We start from the raw sequence: 24,051 nt of genomic DNA on the forward strand, positions 1-24,051 counted from the left end.
AAAATGGCTGCTGTGCATATCAAACTGGGCGTCCTTGAAATAAAAAAAGTGTCCCAGCAATAAGGTTCATAATTCAAGGGGTGTTTCACCTGTTCGTGCGTGATCATGGGTTTGCTTTTGCGATACCCTTCTGATAAATAAGTTAAATTAAAACAGCAAGACTCATTTGGTTGGACGGTGGAAAAGTAAAACCACAATAATAAGTTCAGAAAAAACAACTTTTATTTTCTAAGAGGCAAGAGGAGTCACATGGTTTCAACGGTTCAATGCAGTGGTCTGTTCCTGGTGTGTGTGTGTGTGGGTTTACAGTCTAAGTACAATCTTCTCATGTGACCACCGACAAGACAGCCGCCTGTAAACCTTCACATTTACCAGGAATCACATTTCAAATGTCAGAATTTAGAGGGGTACATTCAACATTTCTGGGGTCATTTAAATATCTACTCTGGCTTCTGTGTGTGCATCCCAGACAGTTTTTAAGTTGCTTCAGTATTTAGATATTCTATATTCATTTGTGACCATATTTGACTGGGAGACAGTCATCTAGCATTTTTTCATTTTCATTTTTGTATGTCACATGAAAGCAGGGAATCATAGCAAAATAATGATATATTGGTTAATAAGATTGAGTGAATAGTTTTGAAACTACAGCTTATACAACTGAAGTCATGTTTATGTATTTATTTCATATTTGTCGATTTAAGCTCTGACATTTATGTCAGACACTCTAGTATGTGAAGAGTCTAACTGGGCTATTAATTCATTTTGGATTTAAAAAAAAGTTTTTCTGCTTTCCTAGAATGGGCACCAGCGAGATGACTTTCTCCCAGACAAAAACAGTCACATTTGATCAGACACGCCCATATATATAACCCCATTCAACTTCAAACTCCATTTTAACTGAGTCATTGAAAACAAACATCTGTGGAAAAAAACACGTCCCCGTCACACATACATCAGAACGCCAAGAACCAAGGACGTGTGTTTTCACTGAAACGATGTATACGCTCTGGTGCCAGCCCGAACCTTGCTTGGAGCGAAAATTTCAGGGGCCTCCGCGCATGGTTAAAATGGAGTTTGGGCTAATATGGGAGGGAGTCTGGGGTGCACACAAAAGCCAGTACACATTAAAATGACGCCAGAAGTGCTTTAACATGACACACCCCTTCAAGTACAGTACATGACCATATTGATCAATACATGATGTACAGTTTGATATAAAAAAAAAAAAAACAGCTTTATCTTATGAAAACCTGTTGGTATCAGGTGGAATAGGTGTCCTCGTACTGATACAAGCAATAGTCATTGTTCATCAATAATGTATTTTTGACCTGATGAAGACTCACACGGGTCCAAACCTCGTCCACAAATTAAACAGTAAAAATGCATTGAAAGCTTTAAGGATGGATGCACATTCTACTTCCCTCCACAAGGTGTCCTTGCTAGCCCAACAGTCTTTACTGGGAGGAGAAGAGCTAACAGTATAAAAGCCTGATTTATACTTAAGTTTGTAAGCTGAAAATAGCCGATCCACAACCTGTAGATCTCTGTAGCTCTTTTTGGTACAACGTGGCAACTATAAATCCGACTTTAAGATCATTAATGTTAAATATTAATAAAGAAATGTAAACGAAATAGAAATTACTGATATTAGTAGGCTCTAATACATTCATTAGGATTGTTTTATGACAGGATTCTATCAACTCGAACGTTAATGCTAAAATGTGGATTCATGCAATGTTGAGAAGTAACGTCATATATTTTTTAAATAAGACAAAAGTTGGGTATATTTTGGAGAAAAGATATGAATATTTGTGATAAATGGACTCAAGTTGAGAGTAGGGTTGGGATCCATAACCGGATCCAACAGAGAGGAACAGGCAATCGGTTCCATCACATTTGGAATTTATTTTCATCAAAACTTTTAATGAAGGCCAAACTTATATAGGTTTATTTTTTAATAGGAATCCTTAAAGGGAACCGTTGAGGAATCGGACCGTTAAAGAGGAACTCGTTAAGGCAGTGGTTCTCAAACCTTTTCATGCAAAGGACCTCCAAAATGGCATTCGGCCGCGGACCCCCAACTCAAAATATTTAGTTCCAGGGACCCCCCCAGAAGGAAAGATTCGAGTTACAAATGTTCGCTTTCAAAATATATATATTCAAAGGTTTGCACAAATTTTATAGAGTGCCGTGCTATGAGCTTGTAGATCTGCTATTTTTGAATAGCCAAAGTATAAAAGTTTACACTGGTTAAAACTATTGTGATGCTATATTAACACATTTTGCTGGGGACCCCCTGGAACCCCCCCCAAGGACCCCTGGGGGTCCCTGGACCCCACTTTGAGAACCAATGCGTTAAGGAACAGGAATCGCTAAAATCCTGAAAGGATCCCAACCCTAGGTGAGAAAACGTGTTGTAATCGAGATCATACATTATAATCGGATGGATCAGAAAAATGTAGAACTGCTCCTTTAACTCAAGACATTGGAGAGATAACTTTCCTATTTCAGAGTTACTCTTCTTTCTCAAAGCAGAAAAGACTCAATTGGGCGAACAAGGCAATATTACACTGTACATAAATTCAAACAAAATCTATATTTCTAAGTGTGACTTCATAATGGAGTTCAAATATAGATATTCTTCAGGTGAATTAATCATATTATTTTCAGTTTGCACATTAGCCCTTAAAAAACACTAAACATTCATTCAGACCGAGACGGACCCCGCCCCACCGTCTGAACCAAACACAATGGCTCTTTTCCGACTCCGAAGCAACCTGAAACTTTACAGAACGCGTGAAGTTCTGCCATGTTTTTTTTAAAAGATTTTTTACGTTTGCATTATAACCACAACGCGTCTGTGTCATTTTAAGATTTATTTTGGCTATTCAAAAATAGCAGATCTACAAGCTCGTAGAGCGGCACCGAGTTGCTCGTAGGTGTCGCGCTACAAGCTTATATATCTGCTATTTTTGAATAGCCAAAGACATCTAAAATGACAGAGATGGGTTCCCGGTCTTAATGGATTAAGTCATACAAAAAATTAAATAAACAAAAGCGAAAATGGCTGATCAACAAGTTCACGTTTCGCGTCGGCTATGTTTGAAATATTTATATATTTTTTATTATATTTATATATTTAAGTTCTGAGTTCTGGGTCCCCAGAACTCACCTCCTGAGCAGGGTCCAAATTACCTTCTGAGAACCTTAAAGGAATACTTCACCCCAAAAAAATAAATTACTTATTTTTTATCAATTACTCACCCCATGAAGCCATGAATACATGGCGATTGTTTTTGTTTTTGTAATCCGATATTTGACTAATTGAAGTTAATCGGACCAATCTTAACAAGAGCAAAACTATATTTAAAACATTCTCTTTGAACCTGGATCATCAGTAGGCTCATCAGTGATCACACTGTGAGAGTTGTTTTGAATTTTCTATTATTCTTACATATAGTTTTGCATTGGTCTCCCATCACCTCCTTTAAGCCTATATTGGATTATTGGCTCAGGAATGAGACAAAACAAACAAAAAACTAATCTGCATCAATTCAAGGCTTCGTGGGTTGAGAAGTACTTTTTTTTTGGTTTAGTATGCTTTTAATCTGAAACCTAGCCGTATATGGAAACAAATCCAGAACCTGTGACACCCGGCACGGAACGGTTTGCTTAGTTCTCGCAGTGGAAAAGAGCCTAAAAGACAATAAAAAAACGTATCGATCGGGTCTATGTGTGCACAACGTCCTCTTTTACACATCTGTATTCACACAACGCAACAGAGAGAGAAAAAAAAAACTAAATGTGTGCACACGTTTTGTTTTTAAACTTTACATTCAACTGCTATTTACAAAAAATAATTACAACTTTACAAGCACGGCATCAGCGTTGAATAGAAGAACTGTACAATGATTGCATCACACGCAAAGGAAAATGTCAAAGCAAAGAAAAAAGAAAGAAAAAAAAAAATCTTGGGAGTTTATAATGGATGGGAGTGAATGAGAACGTTTTGGCTCTGGTGTGCAACTCCTGCACTCACACTGACGACAAGGTTACAACGTTTAGGGCTGGGTTAAGCCCGATTCATAGTTTGTCGCCGGGAATAGCGGACCTAAAAGCTGACAACACGGACGATTTGCAAGTTTGCAGGTCTGCTACAGTATCTCTCGCCGCTCTCAATGTGCGACACCATCGCGCATAAATTGGGCGTTACGTCTATCGAGACAAGACCGTTGAATCACAGCATTTTCTAATTCTTCAACCATACAGCCTCCCACCCCCCCACTTCCATTTGGTCTTTGCAGTCGCGTAAGGCGGTCCTACTGGAAATCAAATTAGTCGCCGCATACCATAGATAGCTCGCTGCATAGCAGAAATAGAAATATATATATTTTCGTGAATGGAAACAGATGACAGCTGCAGACACTTCAAAAACAGCTTGGCAAAAAAAACAGCGCATCAGGCAAAACAGTGTGGTGGGCTTGTGGAACGGAGCTGCATGCGTAACTTGGTGATCAAATAAAATTGAGCTCTTGAGTCTAATGCTAAACGTCCCTAGGTTGGGAAACGCTGACGTACGGGATCAAGCTCTGTGATAAACGGCAAAAAAAAAAAAAAATCAAAAAGGGACATGATACAAAGTTTGACTATTACGGTCGGATTCATGGAAATCGATCTTTACAAAAGAAAAATCCCGGTCCATTGGTAAATCTACTTCTTAACCCAGCCCTATTCAACATGGAACCATTTTGTATGCTACTTTATCAATAACCTACATGGGTTTCTTTTTTACAAAAACCAAGGGCCATACTATATTATGAAGAAAGCTACAGAACGTCTTTTTTTTCCTTCTCGGTTCCATAAAGTAGCTATTTTCACAAAAGTGTGGTCTTCCCCCTAAGACACACTGGTTGTTTAGTTAACCTGTACTGTTGTAGAGTAATTTTTTTTTCCCACAGTGGAGTGGCTCCAAGTACATTCATACTGAATCGATACAAACACCTAACGCACACGCGCCAAAATCCTGCGTACATTCAATGGAACCGTACTGTAAAAGCGGTGGTTCTCAAACTTTTTAAACCCATTAAGATCGGAAACGCATCTGAGTGTCATTTTTTAAATTTCTTTGGCTATTCAAAAATAGCAGATATACAAGCTCATAGCCACAGATGCCACACATGACTCAGATGCGTTCCCGGTCTTAATGGGTTAAAAAAAGGTTTTCAGATTGCAGCTCTAAATTCACACTGAGGATTTTGCTGTGTACATAAACTCCACATAGCCTGCCCTGTACAACCCCAACACAGCGGAGGAATTCATGTAAATATTCTCGATGAAAATAGATGGGAGAAAATACATTTTGATTGGGCAAAAAAATATGTATAAAACAGTGTGAAAATATACTTCTAGGGTCAACAATATATTTTCGAAATAGCTTTTTTTTCCTCCCCATTTGGACCAATTTGTATTAGTTCCGAACGAAAAAGGTGACATCATATTTGCGACAGTTTATATACAGTACATGTTCAGGATGGGACGACGGGGAGTCAGGTAGCCTAACTCACAAATCGTGGGTGTCGGGTGGAAACCTCGTGTCCAAAACCGTTCCTTTCTTATTGTAACTTTTTGTGGGATAACTACTTTTGTGTGACACTCGAAGTAGGGCATTACTTTACAAAAAATAAAGTGGTTTCTGCCCGACAGCGGCCAATATACACAGTCCTCTCTGAGGTGACGTTAACACACAACACACACGCTATATATAAGTGGTCCCTATTCTGGGCGCGTCATAATAGCCGAACATTCGGCAAAAAAACAGGCAAACATTTGAAAACAGCCCATCTACAAGCTCGCGGCGCCTTGTGAGCTTGTAGGTCGGCAAATTTTAGAGGAGGGGGAAATGAGAAAGGAGGGGACCAAGTACTGTACAGACCCATAGGGGACCCCAGCCATTGAAGTACGTTAGGTTTAAACCCACACCGTAAGCACTGTGTGTGTGTGTGTGTGTGTGTGTGTGTGTGTGTGTGTGTGTGTGTGTGTGTGTGTGTGTGTGTGTGTGTGTGTGTGTGTGTGTGTACGTGTGCGTGTGTGTCAGAGAGAGAGAAGAAATAAGCCAATCTCTAAAAAGCGTGATTGTCTGTCCAGGTGTGTGAAGCGTAGAGGTGTGGCCGGCAGCATCGGGAACGAGGAGTGTTCGTTGGAAACACACACACACACACAATGACAGCCACACTGTGTCCCCTCCCCGAAACCCCAGATTGATGTCCTGCAGCATTTTAAAACACTGCTGTGCATGTGTGTGTGTGTGTGTGTGTGTGTGTGTGTGTGTGTGTGTGTGTGTGTGTGTGTGTGTGTGTGTGTGTGTGTGTGTGTGTGTGTGTGTGTGTGTGTGTGTGTGTGTGTGTGTGTGTGTGTGAGAAGGTAGCACGGGTCCGCCCAGGGCCAAAAAAAAACGAAGACGGCTCCAAAATATTGACAATAAATAAATATTGACTATGCACAGCAGCAATATTGGAAAGAAATTGGGCCTCTTCCTTACTTCCTTCACAGGTGATGCTGATTAAGGTTGGTAAGTTCCATTTGTACACTTTCAGAGTTATGGGGGTCCTTGAAAATTCAAATGTTTTAGAACCACGGTGCTACAATAAATGGAACAGAGCCTTCATTAGAATCATTGATAACACCTGTGAAGGAAGTAAGGAAGAGGCCCAATTTCTCTCCAAAATGGCTGCTGTGCATAGAGCCTATTATAATTGCAGCGGGTCTCGGGTAAGGGCATCTGAAACGGAACCGTGAGGACCCGATTTTTTTTCATATTAAACTCTTGAATTATCCTCGGGGTCCGTTTCGGAATGAGTAAAATCCGTTGGACTCGTGCTACCCTCTAGTGTGTGTGTGTGTGTGTGTGTGTGTGTGCGCATTAGAGCCAGTGTCTCAACGTGGGGAGGTTGCGTTCCATCCATCGTTGGTTCAGTTTGATGGTCTCTATAGCCTCCTGAGCGCTCCTCATCTGGGAGCCACGATCCTTCAGACGCGAGAAGAAACCTTGGACCTGTGCACGCACACACGCACACACACACACACACACACACACAACATTGATTATTTGGGGCCAAACATTCAGACAGCACGATAGAAATGAGTAAAAAATATGTCGTTTATCAAAACATCAGACAACATTAATGATGTGGATGACAAAATCCAATTCTGCCACAGACGTAAAAAGTAATACATTTTTTTGGGGTGGGGGGGGCGCTGTGAATGATCCAAACACCACCAAAGAAGTGTACACCCAGAGATCACGTGACCAGAAGAAAACAATTATCATCTGCTTCCATGTTAAAGGATTTACAAAAGTCAAATTTTCTCTGATTTCTGTCTCTCCAGACCCTAGATTGTTGGGAGGGGCGTTCCCTATCCCTGATTATCTGAGTAGTGTGTGAGCCCAGCATTACGGACGAGAATCTCTACATAGTAGTGTTCAACAACCATGATGGAAACACATGCTCTCTCACACACACACGCACACGCACACACACACACACACACACACACACACACACTTACCTGGTTCAGGTGTGTTTGTGTGGAGAACTGGGAGGTGGTAGATTTGATGATACTCTGGAGTGAAAAAGAGCCAACTGGAAACCTGCAAACAACAACAATACCAACAACCGTTAACACATTGACTGCCAGAGTTTATTCATAATGTACTCACCCCTGTGCCAGCAATTAGCGTGTTTTTTAATTTTTTAATTTTGTAATTTTTCATTCAAATAAATTCTCTGATTATGGTGTTAAGCACATACGACAGTTCCACCAGTAGAGAGCAGCAAATCCACACATTGATCACCTCGCTCGCCCCCTCCCAAACAGGCCCACGTCATATCCGGTCATTCACAGGATGTTATGTTTTCGACAATCCCTGGTCCGCTGATCGGCCTGAAAACGATGTGATACACTACGACGATGACTGTTAGTCACCCGGACCAAAGAAAATAGAAGTTGAGCTGACCGTTCGTTTTTTATACCGTGTGAAAAAAGGTGTTTTTCCTTATTCTGGCCGAAAATCACCGGAGAAAAACAATGTGACCCGGAAATGATTTTTTTTTTTTACATCCGGCTCCGGGTGAGTGTGACGTAAGTGGAAAACGAAAGTGTTGATGAGAAATAAACACAGCCGTGCGATCACAGATTAAACAATGAAAAATCTAAAGAACGCATCAATGCGTTCTTTTGAATGCTGGCACTCAAGCGATGGATTTGAAAGAACGCATCGATGCGATCTTGGCAATCAATGTGTTGATAGAAGATTTGAGAACGGATTAATCACATTAGAAATATCCTCATCAGTTGTGCTGATTAGACGGAGTCTCGGTCTCGTCAGAGCAGCAGCCAGCTGCGCTGTTGCAACTGCAGTAGCAAAGCGGCTAGGCTAGCAGTTTGCACGGGAAGTTCACAGGCGTACTAGTAGCAAAATCTGGCATTAAAGAACTATGCATTTCTATCGAATATTTTTGTTACAATGAGATTGAGCTGCCAGTTAAATCTCCTTTCTCTGCGTGGTATTTATTCAGTTTGGGAAAGGTTGTCTGACTCTGTCACACAGCCTGATCAATCTGAATGGGTCTGGACTGGCTGAGTAAACGGGGACTGGTTATCTCTGTCAGACCCAGTGTATTTCAGAATAATAACGGAGATAACACCCGCAAAAAGCCATCTCTTATTATGACGTGAAATTGGGATTCAACTGAAGGGGGCCGGAGGAAGAGACTACAGACTACAGACATTGACAGTGTGGCACTATGTAATGTTTAATGGATGCATGAAACCCTCGCATGTCAAACGGCATCTAACAATCAAACACAGTGCTGCCTGAAAGACAAACCACTTGATTTCTTAACAAGACAAACTGAATCAGGCCAAGTCCATGATTAAAACCTCTGTATCAGCTGTGGAAAAATTTAAACAATTATGTACTGTATCAAATTTGGGGTCCTTGCCGTGAAAATGTTTGAGAAGCACTGTTCTAGGCCAGTGGTTCTTCAAAGTGCGGTCCAAGGACCTCCAGGGGGCAAAATACAGCGTCACAATCACTTCAACCCCTTTATCCATGGCTATGGCTATTACAAAAATAGCAGATATACAAGCTTACAGTGCATCACTTATATCCGCGCTGCGAGGTTGAACATCTGCTATTTTGGGAAAAAAAATTAAGTGATCTTGAAAGTGTGAATTTTTTTAACACAACTCTTATCTCGTGGGGGTCCCTGGCACAATAGCTTTTCAGATGGGGGTCTGCGGCCAAATATATATCAATTTGGGTGTCCTTCGCACAAAAAAGCTTGAGAACTACTGTTCTAGATCAGGGGTCTTCAATGGGACCCCCTCTATATTGTATACAATTGTGTTTCAGATTAAACCTTTGTTTTTACTTGGTCTGCTCTTTTTCCCTCTACACCTATACCTCTTTGCCAAAAATAGCAGATCTACAAGCTCCAAACGCCTCGCACTGCAAGGCGTTGTAGATCTGTTATTTTTGGCTAAAGTTCTCTTCAGAAAAGGGATACTAGGGTTCAAGTGATTCATGTAAAAAAGAAAAGATCATATCACACAAAGATTTGGTGGCCCCCCTGTAGTAACTCTGAGGACCCCCTAGGGGTCCCGGACCCCCTGTTGAAGACCCCTGTTCTAGACAAACCAATGTGTGGGTCGTTTACTCACGTCTCTATGAGGCGGTCCCAGTTCTCCTGGACAAAGTCCCACGCGAACAGGTGGCCAGCGAAGCTGTCACTCACAGCGCTGACGACCAACGGGAGCTCCGGAGTCTGAATGTTATCCCCCTGTAGGCCCGCCCTCAGGAGCCTACGCAGACACACACGCACACGCACACACGTTAACTATACCAGACAGTGATTTTGTGAATTTTTACGGGTTAGTCTTAACACATTGATTGCCTAGAACGAGTTAACTCGTTTTTACTCGTTTTTAAAATCCATCACTTGATTGCCTAGATCGAGTTAACTCGTTTTTAAGGAAAAAAAAATTTTTCTAAAAAAAAAAAATGTTTTAATTTTTTAATTTGACCCAAAGACCAAGGAGATATGATTAGTCGAAGATCTAAACTCCTATCCACTTCCTTGTTAACTTAAAACTTTAAAATTTTGTATCTCAGCTCCTGAGTACTTTTTTTTTTTCAATGAAAAATCTCTGGCAATAAACTGCAAAAAATCTGAAATAACTCAGGCAATCAATGTGTTAACTGAAATATTTATATAAATTATACAAAAAAATATATAAATATACATTATAAATCAGGCATAACTCCAAACCCAACCCCTAAACCTAACCTCTAAATGGCTATCTCCAACCTGACATTTTTCCTAACTCTACCATAAAACAACCATTAGTGAGGACCAGGACAATTGTCGTCACATGTATATCTCACTATACTTGTGAGGACATTTGGCCCTCACAAGTATAGTAATACAGGTACACACACACACACAACCACACACACTCACCAGGTGATGCGTCGAACGTCCTGGGTGGAGGCTAAGGCCAGCAGTATCTTGCGTTTCTCTGCGTCGTAGCTGATGGTGGAGTAGGTCTGTAGCAGAGACGTCCACCCTTCTTCTGACCGAGCTGCTACAGAGTACACCACCTTCTGGAGGTCCCCCGGGATCCTACACACACACACACAGATTTGTATTACTGTACATCAACATTTTAGGACAAGTAATTTTATGAATGGCACTTTTTTAATTGACATTTTTAACCCTAAAGCCGGGGGGGGAAATGGTGCATGACACCAGTGCGCAACTAAGGGCACGTACACACTGTACGGATATTTGGTCCGATTATGCTGTTGGGGTCCTTTTTTGGGGCTCGCCGACAAAACCCCCGATCTGACGCAGATCGGGCTGTGATCGGCAAGGTTTTGGTCGCTGTGCGTGAAAGGCTCTGCGAGAGGATGCGGCCACGATAATTCTACAGTATGAAAGGGTCTGAGATAACTCTGCGAGGAGATCCGCGCCACAGCCAATGAGACATTACAGCCACCGTGGCTGTAGGGGAGGGTTGCTGGACCTGACCACAACAAACAGTCCCTACCGCAATATTATAAGAGAGAGAGAGAGAGAGAGAGAGAGAGAGAGAGAGAGAGAGAGAGAGAGAGAGAGAGAGAGAGAGAGAGAGAGAGAGAGAGAGAGAGAGAGAGAGAGAGAGAGAGAGAGAGAGAGAGAGAGAGAGAGAGAGAGAGAGAGAGAGAGAGAGAGAGAGAGAGAGAGAGAGAGAGAGAGATATCTATCACGGGAGACATCGGTTAAAATGAATTGGAATACATATTCAAAGATTTGCAAAAAAATAATTCTTCAAAAATAGCAGATCTACAAGCTCATAGTGCGGCACTCGGTGCCGTGCTATGAGCTTGTATATCTATTTTTGTAATAGCCAAAGTAATCTTAAAATTACACAGATGTGTTTTCCGGTCGTAATGGATTAACTAAGAATAGAGAGGGTTTTGGCCGTACGCTGGATGTGCTGTCGTTTACCTCATGGTGCCGTTAGACTCGGTGTATCGCTGGTACATGGCCCTGGCCTGCTCTGTACAGTTGTCTATGTCCAGAGCGCAGGCGGTCTCCAGCAGGGCGGAGCGCAGCTCCTGTTTGGACACGCTGTCCTCCTCTCCCCACGACTGGCTGGCCATTAGCTCTCCAAACACATACTGGATCTTCACCTGTTCAAAACACACAGCAAATACAGCTCAGAATGACAAATACATATACATTAGTCAGTGGTGGACAGTAATTAACCCATTCAATCCGGGAACGAACGAGTACTGTGTCATTTTAGATTTTAGCTATACCGTAACCATTATTTTTATACTTTGGCTATTCAAAAATAGCAGATATACAAGCTCACAGAGTGCTTCGCTATGCGTGAAAGTATTGGAAATTGGAGTAAAGTACAAATACCTCAAAATTGTACTTAAATACAGTACTTGAGTAAATGTACTTAGTTACTTTCAAGTGTGTGTGTGTACCTTCAGGCGTGACATTAGCTCTTGTTCCTGTCTCTTTTCCAACAGTCTGTGCAGCGTGTTGAGCTGCAACAAGGCCTCGGTCAGCGGAGGCGTCTCCGTCTCATTCCTGACGTAGTCCAACAGATTGATGACCTGCCGGAAGGACACGCGGCCCAGCCTGCACCGCACCGCACCGCACGCACGCACGCACGCACGCACGCACGCACGCACGCACGCACGCACGCACACACACACACACACACACACACACACACACACACACACACACACACACACACACACACACACACACACACACACACACACACACACACACACACACACACACACACACACACACACACACACACACACACACACACACACACACACACACACACACACACACACACACACACACACACACACACACATTACTTTTTGTTCAAAAATAATAATAATAAAACAATGAAAAGTGCAGATTATAGACGGCTAGCCTCATAGAGAGCCACACTGTGAAAACATTTTGTTTGCTTGTGCAGACCTGAGGTCAGTGTAATGCACTGGTTCTCAACATCGGGTCCGGGGACCACCAGGGTTCCAAATGGCCCTTAAACGGGTCTGTTAGACCAAATGGACCCTCACGGGTCCATTTGGTTCCATTTGTACACTCTCAGAGTCAAACAAACACAAAGGATCTTACAGTGTAGATTGGTGGCCCCAGAGATAAAACAAATTGGGGGTCCGCTGCCTAATGCATAATCTAGGCTGGGGGGTCCGTGAAATGAGAAGAGGATCACTGTTTGTACGGTATACCTGGACAGAGAGAACATGTCGTGTATGAGGGAGGCGCGGTCTTCACTGGACAGGACGTCCTTGCTGGCGTTCAGAGCGTCTATGAGGGACTGCCAGCCATCTTTGTAGTCCACCATGTAGTAGCCTGTGTTCCTGTAGTTCAGCTTCAGCCACCGCACGTTCTCCACCAGCTTTAGTTCCCCTGTGAACACAGAACAAACATTTAAAAAAAAATTACTTTTTTTTTTTTACTTTCTAACTGTAGGCTACAAACATAAAAAATAATACTCTTTTAGCGTTTTAGGTTCAAGTGGAGCAGGAGCTCCGCCACAGACGTGTAGTCCAAAGAAATTGCCGATCTACAAGCTCACAACTTGTCGCATCCGCAATGCATTGTGAACTTTTAGCGGGGCAATTTTCCGCTATTCATCTTCTCTTAAAAGGGACGTTTCACTTTCAAGCATGTTTGGGGTCATTTTAACATCTTCCCCGGCTTTTGTGAGCAAACCAGACAGTTTTTAAGTTGCTCCATTCAATATTTAGATATTTGATATTAATGTTATCAGACACGCAAGAAAAATTCATTGTAACTTCAAACTCTATTTTAACTACAGTATACAAACCAATGACACACACACACACACACACACACACACACACACACACACACACACACACACACACACACACACACACACACACACACACACACACACACACACACACACACACACACACACACACACACACACACACACACACTGTTTTGGTGACAACTAATGTGTCAATAGTGTCAAGAGTAGAGGTCATATTTAGGTGTTCACCTACCTGTCTTAGTGGTCAGAGTAAGGTTGCGTCTGCATTCAGGTGCCAGGCTGCAGTTGTCAGTCACATATGTTACAGGAATGTGCCACAGGCTGCATGGGGAGACACACAGCAAGAGGGTTAGCTACTGTAGGAAACACAGAAACCTCCCATCTCCATTTTTTTTTGTTTTTTCGTACATTAAAGCCCTACTTGATCATACTACAGCGTCACACAAAAGCATCAAAAGTAGCAGATCTACAAGCGACGCGTTTCGAGCTTGTAGATCTGCTACTTTTGAATTTGAATCATGAAAAGTGACAGTTTTGGACAAATTATTACATAATTCCCTGATGGCAGTTATTTTGGTATAATCGTCAGAATCGTGCAGACGTGCACATGTCGCAAGAGTTCACTGAAGGAAATTATTTCAAAGAAGAGATATTGGTTCTGTGTAGAATGTCAGATCTACAAACCATGCTCCGTGTCTGAAAACTTTCATTTTATTCAAAGCGAACAGTCCATTCCCTCTACCCACATGCTAGCATCACAGAACAAACGACCATTAAGCCAATACTGAGTTTAGGGGTGAGATAGTTTAAGCAAAGTAATCGATTTGATTGATTATAAAAAAAAAAAAAATCAATAAAAAATTGGGGGGGTCTTTTTTTCTCTCGAAAATGTATACAAAACTAAAAAAGCAGACCTACAAGCTCGCAAAGTGTTGCATCGCTGCCTTATTTAACAACAGACAACAGAACGCATCTCAGAAATGACGCAAAGGCACGTGAACGGGTGGCGCCGGCGCATGAGCACCTTAAGCCGTGTAGGTCGTTTGTCCAGGCGGGCACCCTAGTGGCCAAAATCTGTGGCAAAATCTGACAGTTTAATCAAAGTTTAAATGGGGAGCGATTGACACGGGCGTTCTCGCTTGGATCGGGGGGATCACGGTGTGCCTTTCATGTGCAGACACAAACACAATCACTCCCCATCTGAAAACGGCCATGACAGTTATATGACACTTGAATTCATGAAACCTAGTCTGGCCAAACCCATTTATATTTGTGGCCAGTTTGTAGGCAATTGTACTGCTGGTAAGCCGTGGGAACGCAAACACACAAACACGCGACACGTTGCTGATGTGTAGGATTATCCCCAGATAAGTCAAAAGTAACTCTCCATATTTTTTTGTTCATGTTATATTTTTAAATAAATATTTGACTTAAATTTTATAATAATAGTAGAAGTTAATGTCGGTCGGATTGGGCAGAAACCTTTCCCAAATATGGAGTCTTCTTGTACTCAATGGATAGGTCACAGTTGTCATGACATCACAGATGTCACGGCACCTGAGATCAACAGGGAAGCAACCAGTTATAGACCCTGTCTTGCAGTTTTCTTTTTTTTTATTGGTAAGCCCAGCTTTGCTACTACTCCTACAGATTTTGTCCGAAACTCATGCAAATCAGTGCACTCAGAGGAGCGCACTTTCTAGTTTTTTACCGTTGCTGTTGGCTACAGAGGTGTACAACTCCTGTGGTTCTCCTATTTCGCTTTTGATTAGATCAACGATATGCAGCGGTTCCTTTAATCATTGTCTCTTGACAAAATTAATGCGTTTGTGACTGCGGTGTTTAATAAAAGCATACCCTATAATTTATTCACGTGCTGCTTGAGCAGTGCTGTGTCCAGTGTCCACTTGCTGTGACGGGATCTCTTGTCGCTGAGATCGCGGCAACAGAACCAACAGAACACGGTACATGTCTAGTTGGCTATGCGCTTCAGCGGCAATCAGTGCACTTCTCGACACCTGCACATTGATTTATGACTGATGTCGTTTTATTTCTCTCTTAAAGAGGCTAATTAGAGTGCTTTCTTCACACAGCCCTTTGACGAAAAGCTAGACAAAAGCTAGACGACGCTAAAACGTGCATTTGAACACTGGAGCTTGCCAGTCACAATGCGGGACAGCCTCTCAATTTGTGGGACACGTGGAAAGTCTCGGAATCTAGGACTTTCCCGTGCCAAGCTGGACATCTGGTCACCCTCGGACCACAACAGCATCCTCGCAAGAAGTACAAACGTTACTCAAACTGACAAGGCGTTTCGGCAAAATATCGAGATATGTCTTGATCTCTGGCGTTATGGACTGTAGATACGAAATTTTTGGGCAGCGAATTCCAGATTGCAATTGACCTACATATGAAAGTACGTTAACACACCTGGAGGTGTGTGTGGCGTTGTCGGCAGTGAGCATGAAAGGTTCCTGGGTCAGGGTCACCTGGCTAGCGTTCCTGCTGACAGTGACCAATGGAAATCCTTTCTGAAGAGTCCATGTTTTCATCATGTCTGATACGCTCTGTTTATGAGGAGAGACGTCAACCTGGAGAGAGAGACAGACAGAGAGACATTGATTGAAGAGCGTCATGTGACTGATGATGTCACCAGACTGCTGTCACAGACAGACTAAACGCGTCGAAAATAAATGTCATATTTTTCTAAATACAATTTTGTGAAATAATGGGAGAAAATAATTATAAGTGGTCCAAATACATTGTGAAAACATAGGCTATATTTCCAAGGTCCAAAATACAGTATGTTTTTTTTAAATTACAGCGTGGGATTTTTTTCCCCCACATACTGTATGTATTTTGAGACATAAATAGTATGTGTGAAATCAATACATTTTTAGGCACACTTGCATGTACACACACTACCTGCGTGATGCTGTTCCAGAGGTCTTCCGTCACTGTGTTGGAGCCATTGAAGTTGTTGAGGTATTGTATGATTCCTTTTTCAAACTGCCTGCTTGGCAGGGAGGCATTCAGCATCAACAAGATGGACGCCCCCTAGAAGAGAGAGACACACACACACACACACACACACACACACACACACACACACACACACACACACACACACACACACACACACACACACACACACACACACACACACACACACACACACACACACACACACACACACACACACACACACACACACACACACACACACACACACACACACACACACACACACACACACACAGCTTTCAGAAAAGCATCTTTAATAAATATATTCTTTTGTTTGTTTCCCAAGCTGACGCTCTACCTCCTGAGCCAAAAAGATCACCCTCCCTGCCCGGCTCCTGTCCCCCGAACACGGGCCAGTTGTGTTCTTATAGACAATTATAGATATGGGTGGGCTTTACTCAAGTAAATGTTGAATTCCGTACTTTTACTTGTAACACAGTATTTCTACATTGCAGTATTGATACTTTTACTGAAGAAACAAATTTGAGTACTTTTTCCACCACTGACCTTCTCATAGGAGACAGAGTCGAACATCTCTGCCACCTGCTCCGGTGCGTTGACATACGTTGACACGGCATGGGACGAGTTCAGTGCATCTTTGTCCATAGACCTGAACCTCACCGACAGGAACAAGTTACCCTGCAAACCAAGATACATGGATTAAAGCTAAATTAAATCTCACAACTGAAACATGTCAGACACAATAGCGAAATAGAACATGGATTCTATTTCTAGTTTGACCCATTCAAACACTCTTTAATCTATGATATTGCTAGTTTGACCGGTTCAAATATTGTTTCATCTTAAAATAACTAATAACCGAAAATAGTCGATGTACGCGTCAAGCCGCCGTCGAGCTTGTAGATCGCCAATTTTCGGTGCACGACATGCTTCCGTTAAAGACTTCTAAGGAATCAAAATGACTGAAATCAGTCATAACGACTCAGAACTTTCATCCACGCACATACTGTATACAAACATATAGCATACAGTGTGTCAATACAGAGTACTAAGCCATGCACCTTATGAACATACTCTGTCATTAGATCTGCTGCCATTTGGTAAATTCACCCGTTCACTTTTTTTCACCTGCACCTAATGTTGTCAAAATAACATTCAAACATGCATTTCACTCTAACGTTCTAAATATCGACGTAATATGTCGCATGTTTTTATTTTATTTGTATATATTAACACATCGACCGCCAGAGGTTAATCTCATAATGTACTCACAGTGCCAACGTGTTATTGTTGTTTTTTTGTTTTTTTCATGTCGCCATAGATCTTGATAAAATCCTTAAGATTGAGCCGTACACGGTCTGTTTACATCCGCGACATCTCACTGTATCTCCCAGTGAAAACCGCATGTCAAACGGATCTCCATGATTGTAGTTAGAGCGGATTACGTTAAACAGTGATATGCGAGGAGAAAAAACTACAGGAAGAGAATTGAGTTTCAGTGTGCGCTTTAGAATGGGAGCCGGTGTGATCGTCAAAACCGGATCCCAAATAATTCTGTTTCCGGTCATCAAACCGGAACCGGAAATGGATCAAAAAATTCCGAAAGTGCACCTGGAAAATGTTAGCGCGAAAAGACCGTGGACCGTAGGACTACGGTCTCTGCGCTTAACAGTTGGATTTAATGGACCGTAGGACTACGGTCTTGGCGGTTAATGTGTTAATGAATGAATAGATATTGACCAACACAAATAATACACATAACTACATGTTTGCTATATCCCCCTGTCTCTGCCAGCAGCACCCCTCCTTGCCTCGTCTTAAAAACCCTGACCCCACACCCCAGCACCAACCACCATTGAAAAAAGGGGAAATAATAAATAATTAAATAAAAATAATACATATAAAAATGTATTCTGATTGAGCTGTCATTCTGAATATAAGTGACTATTAGGGCCCATGTTGAACACAGTCAATGACGGAGAGGAACTTACGATATCCAGCTCAGGGAACTTCTCCTGCAGAGATGTGTACTGCATGTAGGTAGCAAAGCCTTCGTTCAGCCACAGGTCGTTCCACCAGCTCATGGTCACCAAGTTACCAAACCACTGGGAAAAAAAACAGAAACATCCAGGACCACGTTAACCACATGAAACCAAAGCACCCTTGTCCAGTGTTATGCTACAGAGACATAAACATTCATATTCAATATTTGCCCTTGGGTGCAGTTACAAACTCACCCACATCAATACTACCTCGCAGACTGTTTCAGCCACTTTGAGAATACATAACTCAACATTTGTCTTTTCTTTTTCTTCATTTTCTTTGATAAAAAAAGCTCTCATTCAATGTGATCCTGAATTTAAATACAGGTGAGTGAGTGAGTGAGTGAGAGAGCGAGCGAATGAATAAATGAGCGAGAGAGCAAGCGAATGAATGATCGAGTGCCACATCACAAAATGTTACATAATGACGCATTGTGAGCTTGTAAAGTAAAGTATGAATTATGGCATAAGGTTTTTTTTTCTTGCATTGATACATCGATAAGTATATATACAAAAAATTTCAAGTGTTTCTCAATCATTCGCGTAATTGAAAAAGTAATTGATAGAATAATGGCATAAGAAAAGAATCGATAGTTGCAGCAGTCCTATGAAATACCAATGTTGGATCTATAAGCTGTCTCTTTCTCTGCAAATGTAAGGAAGACACGTGACGGAGGCCACCCGCTGTTTCTCGATCTGTCTGTCTGTCTGTCTGTCTGTCTGTCGGTGGATTACCTGGTGAGCCAGTTCGTGGGCGATGACGGAGGCCACCAGCTGTTTCTCCAGGGGAGAGGAGTCCTGTCCCACCAGCAGACTGGTCTCTCTGAAGGTGATCAGACCCCAGTTCTCCATGGCTCCTGCCAGGAAGTCTGGGATGGCCACCAGGTCTGAACCATGGACATATACACCGGTGATTGACAACCTTTTTTATTCTATTTCAAAGACCCCCAGTTTAATATGCATTAGGCCATGGACCCCCAATTCATGCGATTTGTTTTAACCCATTAACCATTTGACTGCCAATCACGTAGATCTACGCGAACCGATTTAAAGCCGCCACGTGCCAATCGCGTAGATCTACGTGAAGCTCCTGAGTTTTTTTTCCAATGAAAAACTCTGGCACTGGCTAAAAAAATATGAAAATACCTCTGGCAGAGAACAATGCCATGGAAGAATCTGTTTGTATATGCAATTTATTGGATCAGTAAATATACGAAAATGACATTCAACCTGTGGATAATGTGTTCTTTATGCCTGCGTACGACCTAAGTCTCAAGGTGCATCAGTGGGTTTTGTTGATTTGTTTGGAGCCGACAAAGCACCATTATAGTGTGAAAGGACCACCTACTATCTACATCAGGGGTTTTCAACAGATTTTGACCCAGGGACCACCATCCTGACTAAGAGCAACCTGGGGACCACCACTATTGTGCGTGGTGGGTCCATCATATAGACCCACCCCACACAATAGTGGTGGGGGGTTCATGCACCACAGGGAGCTGGAGAAAATAGCTATAATATCAATAGAATATCTAATAAAATACAGTGATTCTGTTTGAATATGATGGAATATGATTAAGGATTACTGTGATTATGGTAAGCTCACATTTCATATCACACACACGATACAGTAAGAACTCCTGTAAGTTATTAAAAGTAAAAAAATAAAAATAAAACGTTTTTTAAGAAACGTTTTTTTTTTTAATGCATGGCCAGGGACCACCTGCAATACCTTCGCAGACCACCAGTGGTCCGCGGACCACCGGTTGAAAACCCCTGATCTACATAATCCTCACTCTGTGTCTCAGAGGAGGGCTGTGGACAGTTCAGAAAACCTGCCCTACCAGTGACATCATTGGTAGACAGGTTTGGTGGTTTCAAACGAGATTTTAAACTTTAACTCATGCAAGAGCAATGTGGGACAATGTGGGATCTTCTAGATCTGCCATTTTGGGCTTTTGGGTTCATGTCGGAATTTAATAAATGGGGTTAATAAAACTGTCCTAAAATGTTGATGTCTCCTTATAGCAATACAAACATGAACAAACGTGTGTGTGTGTGTGTGTGTGTGTGTGTGTGTGTGTGTGTGTGTGTGTGTGTGTGTGTGTGTGTACCTAGTTTTTTGAGAGGGTAGGGAATGTCGAAGAAGGTGTTGTAGTGCTGCAGCATGACGGTGGCAACTTTCAGAGCGTAGGCAGTCTGATCCGTTTTATCTGGTACCGAGTACACTGACACCTTTATAAACACACACACACACACACACACGCCTTTACAGATATGGAAGTCATGTTCAAAGGGTTAAATATTGACCAGTTCTACCAGTATACTGCCAGTAACTCTGGCTCTCATCGAGCTAATCAATACATTTTCAAATATAACAAAAATATCAATCAGCTATATTCGGCATATTTGCATGAGATCATTGTAAAAGTACTAAAAGTATAAAATAGGGCTAATGTGGTTATCAGACTACTACTCTCCCCCTAGATCAGGGATGGGCAACTTTGATGATGGAGGGCCTCTATATTTCCACACTCATTCCAGAGGGCCACATTGCATATACTGTACAGAAACCTCTTATCGCTGAATTTAAACTTTTTTCGTAAATGAATGCCGTACTTCGCCATTCTATGTCACACAAAAGTAGCAAGAATAGCAGATCTACAAGCTCAAAACGCGTCGTAGCATGGCGCGTTTTGAGCTTGTAGATCGGCTATTTTTGCCATTTTTTAAATGAAATCCTGATATTTTTTTGCTATTTTTCAATTGGAATCCTGAAAGGTAAAAATGTTATTTAATTTCGAATGCATTTAGTTATACTTATGTTAACTTTTTTTTTTACTTAAATACAAATACATTGGACATAAAAAAGACAATAGAATTGTTATACTAGTCATTAAGCTACTAATATAGACTGAAGTAATTAAAGCGGGTCATGTTTGGAATTGTAACAGCTGAAATCAATAATATATCAGTGTTCCTGCGGGCCGCATTAAGTGAAGGTGGGGGCCGCATGTGGCCCCCGGGCCGCCAGTTGCCCATGTATGCCCTAGACCTCAGAACTGTGGCCTCTGTGGACATCTTCAAAAGGCTGTTAAAGACATACCTGTTCAAACAGGCCTTCACATACAGTAGCTCCTTGTGATTACAGCTCTGTGTGTTGAGACTTATCTCTCTTATTCCGAGTTTGTATTCTTTGACTATTTTTGGTCGATTTGATATATGACGATTGTTTTATTCTGTTTTTGATTCTATTATTGATATGCTTGCAATACTTTGTGACTGTCAATGTCAGTGAAAGGTGCTCCACAAATCGATGTTACTTACTGAATTTAGTTGATTACACAATATCAAATAGAATTCTTCCCTGTCAATTATTTGCATACAAAAAATACAACATTTTACAAAAAAATTGCTTCTCAATTATTCAATTAATCGTACAAGTAATGAACAGAATTACGTCTAAGAAGATAAAGGACAGTTGCAGCCCCCGCCTGTGTGTCCGTGTCTTACGTTAGTGCCGGAGATGGTGGTGGACGTGGAGTTGAAGTCACACACGATGAAGGCCACTATGTAGGTGCTCATCTTCACGCTGCTCTGCTCAAACTCGTCCACCTCCAGGCCACTAGGGAGCACTGTGGTCTTAGCCTGAGGAACACAGCGTGAGAACACAACCGGGAACGACGATTAGCCAAATTACCAATACCCCAACTTCCACACTCGCTCACTCACTCAATGGTTCAATATTAATATAATCCATACAGAATTAACCACTTTCACTTTAAAAATATCACAACATGTCGCATTGGAACAAAAAAACATGAAAAGTTTGATATGCTGTATGGAGATGCAAGCCAGGCTTCTGCCCGACAAAGCCTTCACAAAGGCAGTGGTGGAAAGTAAGAGGTACATTTACTCAAGTACACTGTACTTGTAGCATGTCATTTTTTATTTCAGCGTTGGCTATTCAAAAATAGAAGATCTACAAGCTCACAGCGACTCATCTGCTAATTTTGAGCATTTTTTAAAAATGTTAATACTTTTGAATTTTTCAACACAGAGAATGTAGTCCAGCCGAAAGGTTCTCGTGGCAGTAGAACAGAGATGATCGATGAGGACTAAAGGGTCAAGTCCAAGAAAGAAGGGGGAACGGAGTTAGAACCAAGTGGAGGGCTAAATCTTTTTCTTTTTTAGATGAGATCGGCAACATTGACGGGCATCTCTTCCACGGTGGTGTTGTAGAATTTCTCGATGTCTCGCAGGGTGCGCTTTTCTTCCTCTGTCACCATGTTGATGGCCACGCCCTTCCTGCCAAAGCGACCGCCGCGGCCAATCCTGTGGATGTAGCTCTCCCTGTTGGCGGGCAGATCGTAGTTGATGACCAGCGACACCTGCTGCACGTCGATACCTCTGGCCAGAAGGTCGGTGGTGATGAGGACTCGGCTGGAACCGGAGCGGAACTCCTTCATGATCACATCTCTCTCCTTCTGGTCCATGTCTCCGTGCAGGGCAGAGACGGTGAAGTCCCTGGCGTGCATTTTCTCGGTGAGCCATTCCACCTTCCTCCTGGTGTTGATGAAGATGACGGCCTGGGTGATGGTCAGGGTCCCGTACAGGTCACACAGGGTTTCCAGCTTCCAATCCTCCTTCTCCACATCAATATAGAACTGCCGGATACCCTCCAGGGTCAGCTCCTCATTCTTGACCAGGATGCGCACAGGCTTGCGCATGAAGTTCTTGCTGACCTCCAGGACATCATCGGGCATGGTGGCAGAAAGCAGCACAACCTGTATGTTTCTCTCTAGTTTCTTGAATATGTCATGGATCTGGTCTTGGAAACCTCTGCTCAGCATCTCGTCAGCCTCATCCAGTACAAACATCTTGATGTGCTTTGAGGAGAGGAACTTGCGGTTGAGCATGTCAAAGATACGGCCGGGGGTTCCCACCACGATGTGCGGGGGGACGTCGGCCTGGAGCTTTGTCTGCTCGCTGCGGACATTAGTCCCTCCGATGCAGACGTGGCACGTGGCACCCATGTAATCCCCCAGGGCCAAGATCACCTTCTCGATCTGCTGAGCCAGCTCCCTGGTAGGGGCCACGATTAGGGCCTGAGTGCCACCGAGCTTCAAATCGAGTTGCTGCAGGATGGAGATGGCGAAGGTAGCGGTCTTCCCTGTCCCAGACTGGGCCTGAGCAATCACATCATGACCTTTGATACAAGGGATGATGGCTCTCTGCTGGATGGCGGAGGGCTTCTCAAAACCATAGGCGTAGATTCCCCTGAGAAGATTCTCATCCAGGGTCATGCTATCAAAACTGTCCACGATCTCGCTATAGTTGCTCTCAATGATCCCACCTGGCTCCATGCCCTCGGGACCACTGTTGTGTTGGTCTCTCTTCTCTTCATATCTGTATGACATCGTTATTATCTGGCTTCTCTCTTGGTGGAATGCGTCTCAAATCAAAGTGAAATTGATTGTGGCTTCTTTATACACAGTCCGACGTGGGTCGGCTCTGGACATCCGGATCTCCTTATATATGCCTATATACGGGCATCTCAGTCAGATCGGTGATTCTGGTCAATGCCTAGCCGAGGGATTTGGATGAA

The 24,051-nt window shown here is 42.5% G+C and overlaps 2 protein-coding genes across 3 annotated transcripts in view; both read right to left on the minus strand.

The window, feature by feature from the left end:
* Positions 1 to 200: 200 nt before the first annotated feature.
* The window catches only part of lnpep (leucyl/cystinyl aminopeptidase), an 80,179-nt gene continuing 56,328 nt past the window's right edge, over positions 201 to 24,051 (minus strand). For both annotated transcript variants that reach the window (XM_080434082.1, XM_080434083.1), the window contains 15 exons: positions 21,957 to 22,091; positions 20,558 to 20,678; positions 19,179 to 19,330; positions 18,393 to 18,506; positions 16,948 to 17,079; positions 16,342 to 16,473; positions 15,847 to 16,007; positions 13,649 to 13,737; positions 12,842 to 13,022; positions 12,047 to 12,203; positions 11,556 to 11,740; positions 10,527 to 10,688; positions 9,727 to 9,867; positions 7,570 to 7,651; positions 201 to 7,054 (listed from right to left, as the gene is read on the minus strand). In XM_080434082.1, the coding sequence (XP_080290208.1) occupies positions 6,923 to 7,054; positions 7,570 to 7,651; positions 9,727 to 9,867; positions 10,527 to 10,688; positions 11,556 to 11,740; positions 12,047 to 12,203; positions 12,842 to 13,022; positions 13,649 to 13,737; positions 15,847 to 16,007; positions 16,342 to 16,473; positions 16,948 to 17,079; positions 18,393 to 18,506; positions 19,179 to 19,330; positions 20,558 to 20,678; positions 21,957 to 22,091 (2,076 nt within the window). In that variant the 3' untranslated portion in view covers positions 201 to 6,922. The remainder of the gene's footprint in view (positions 7,055 to 7,569; positions 7,652 to 9,726; positions 9,868 to 10,526; positions 10,689 to 11,555; positions 11,741 to 12,046; positions 12,204 to 12,841; positions 13,023 to 13,648; positions 13,738 to 15,846; positions 16,008 to 16,341; positions 16,474 to 16,947; positions 17,080 to 18,392; positions 18,507 to 19,178; positions 19,331 to 20,557; positions 20,679 to 21,956; positions 22,092 to 24,051) is intronic.
* On the minus strand, positions 22,634 to 23,820 carry LOC308089400 (eukaryotic initiation factor 4A-I-like; the record flags this gene model as incomplete). The annotated part of the gene is made up of 1 exon (XM_080434094.1): positions 22,634 to 23,820. Exon 1 carries the CDS (start codon positions 23,807 to 23,809, stop codon positions 22,634 to 22,636), a length of 1,176 nt encoding a protein of 391 aa, XP_080290220.1. The 5' UTR covers positions 23,810 to 23,820.

This window comes from Gymnoscopelus braueri, assembly GCF_963280865.1.
Source record: "Gymnoscopelus braueri genome assembly, chromosome: 7".
NCBI classification, from domain to species: Eukaryota; Metazoa; Chordata; class Actinopteri; order Myctophiformes; family Myctophidae; genus Gymnoscopelus; species Gymnoscopelus braueri.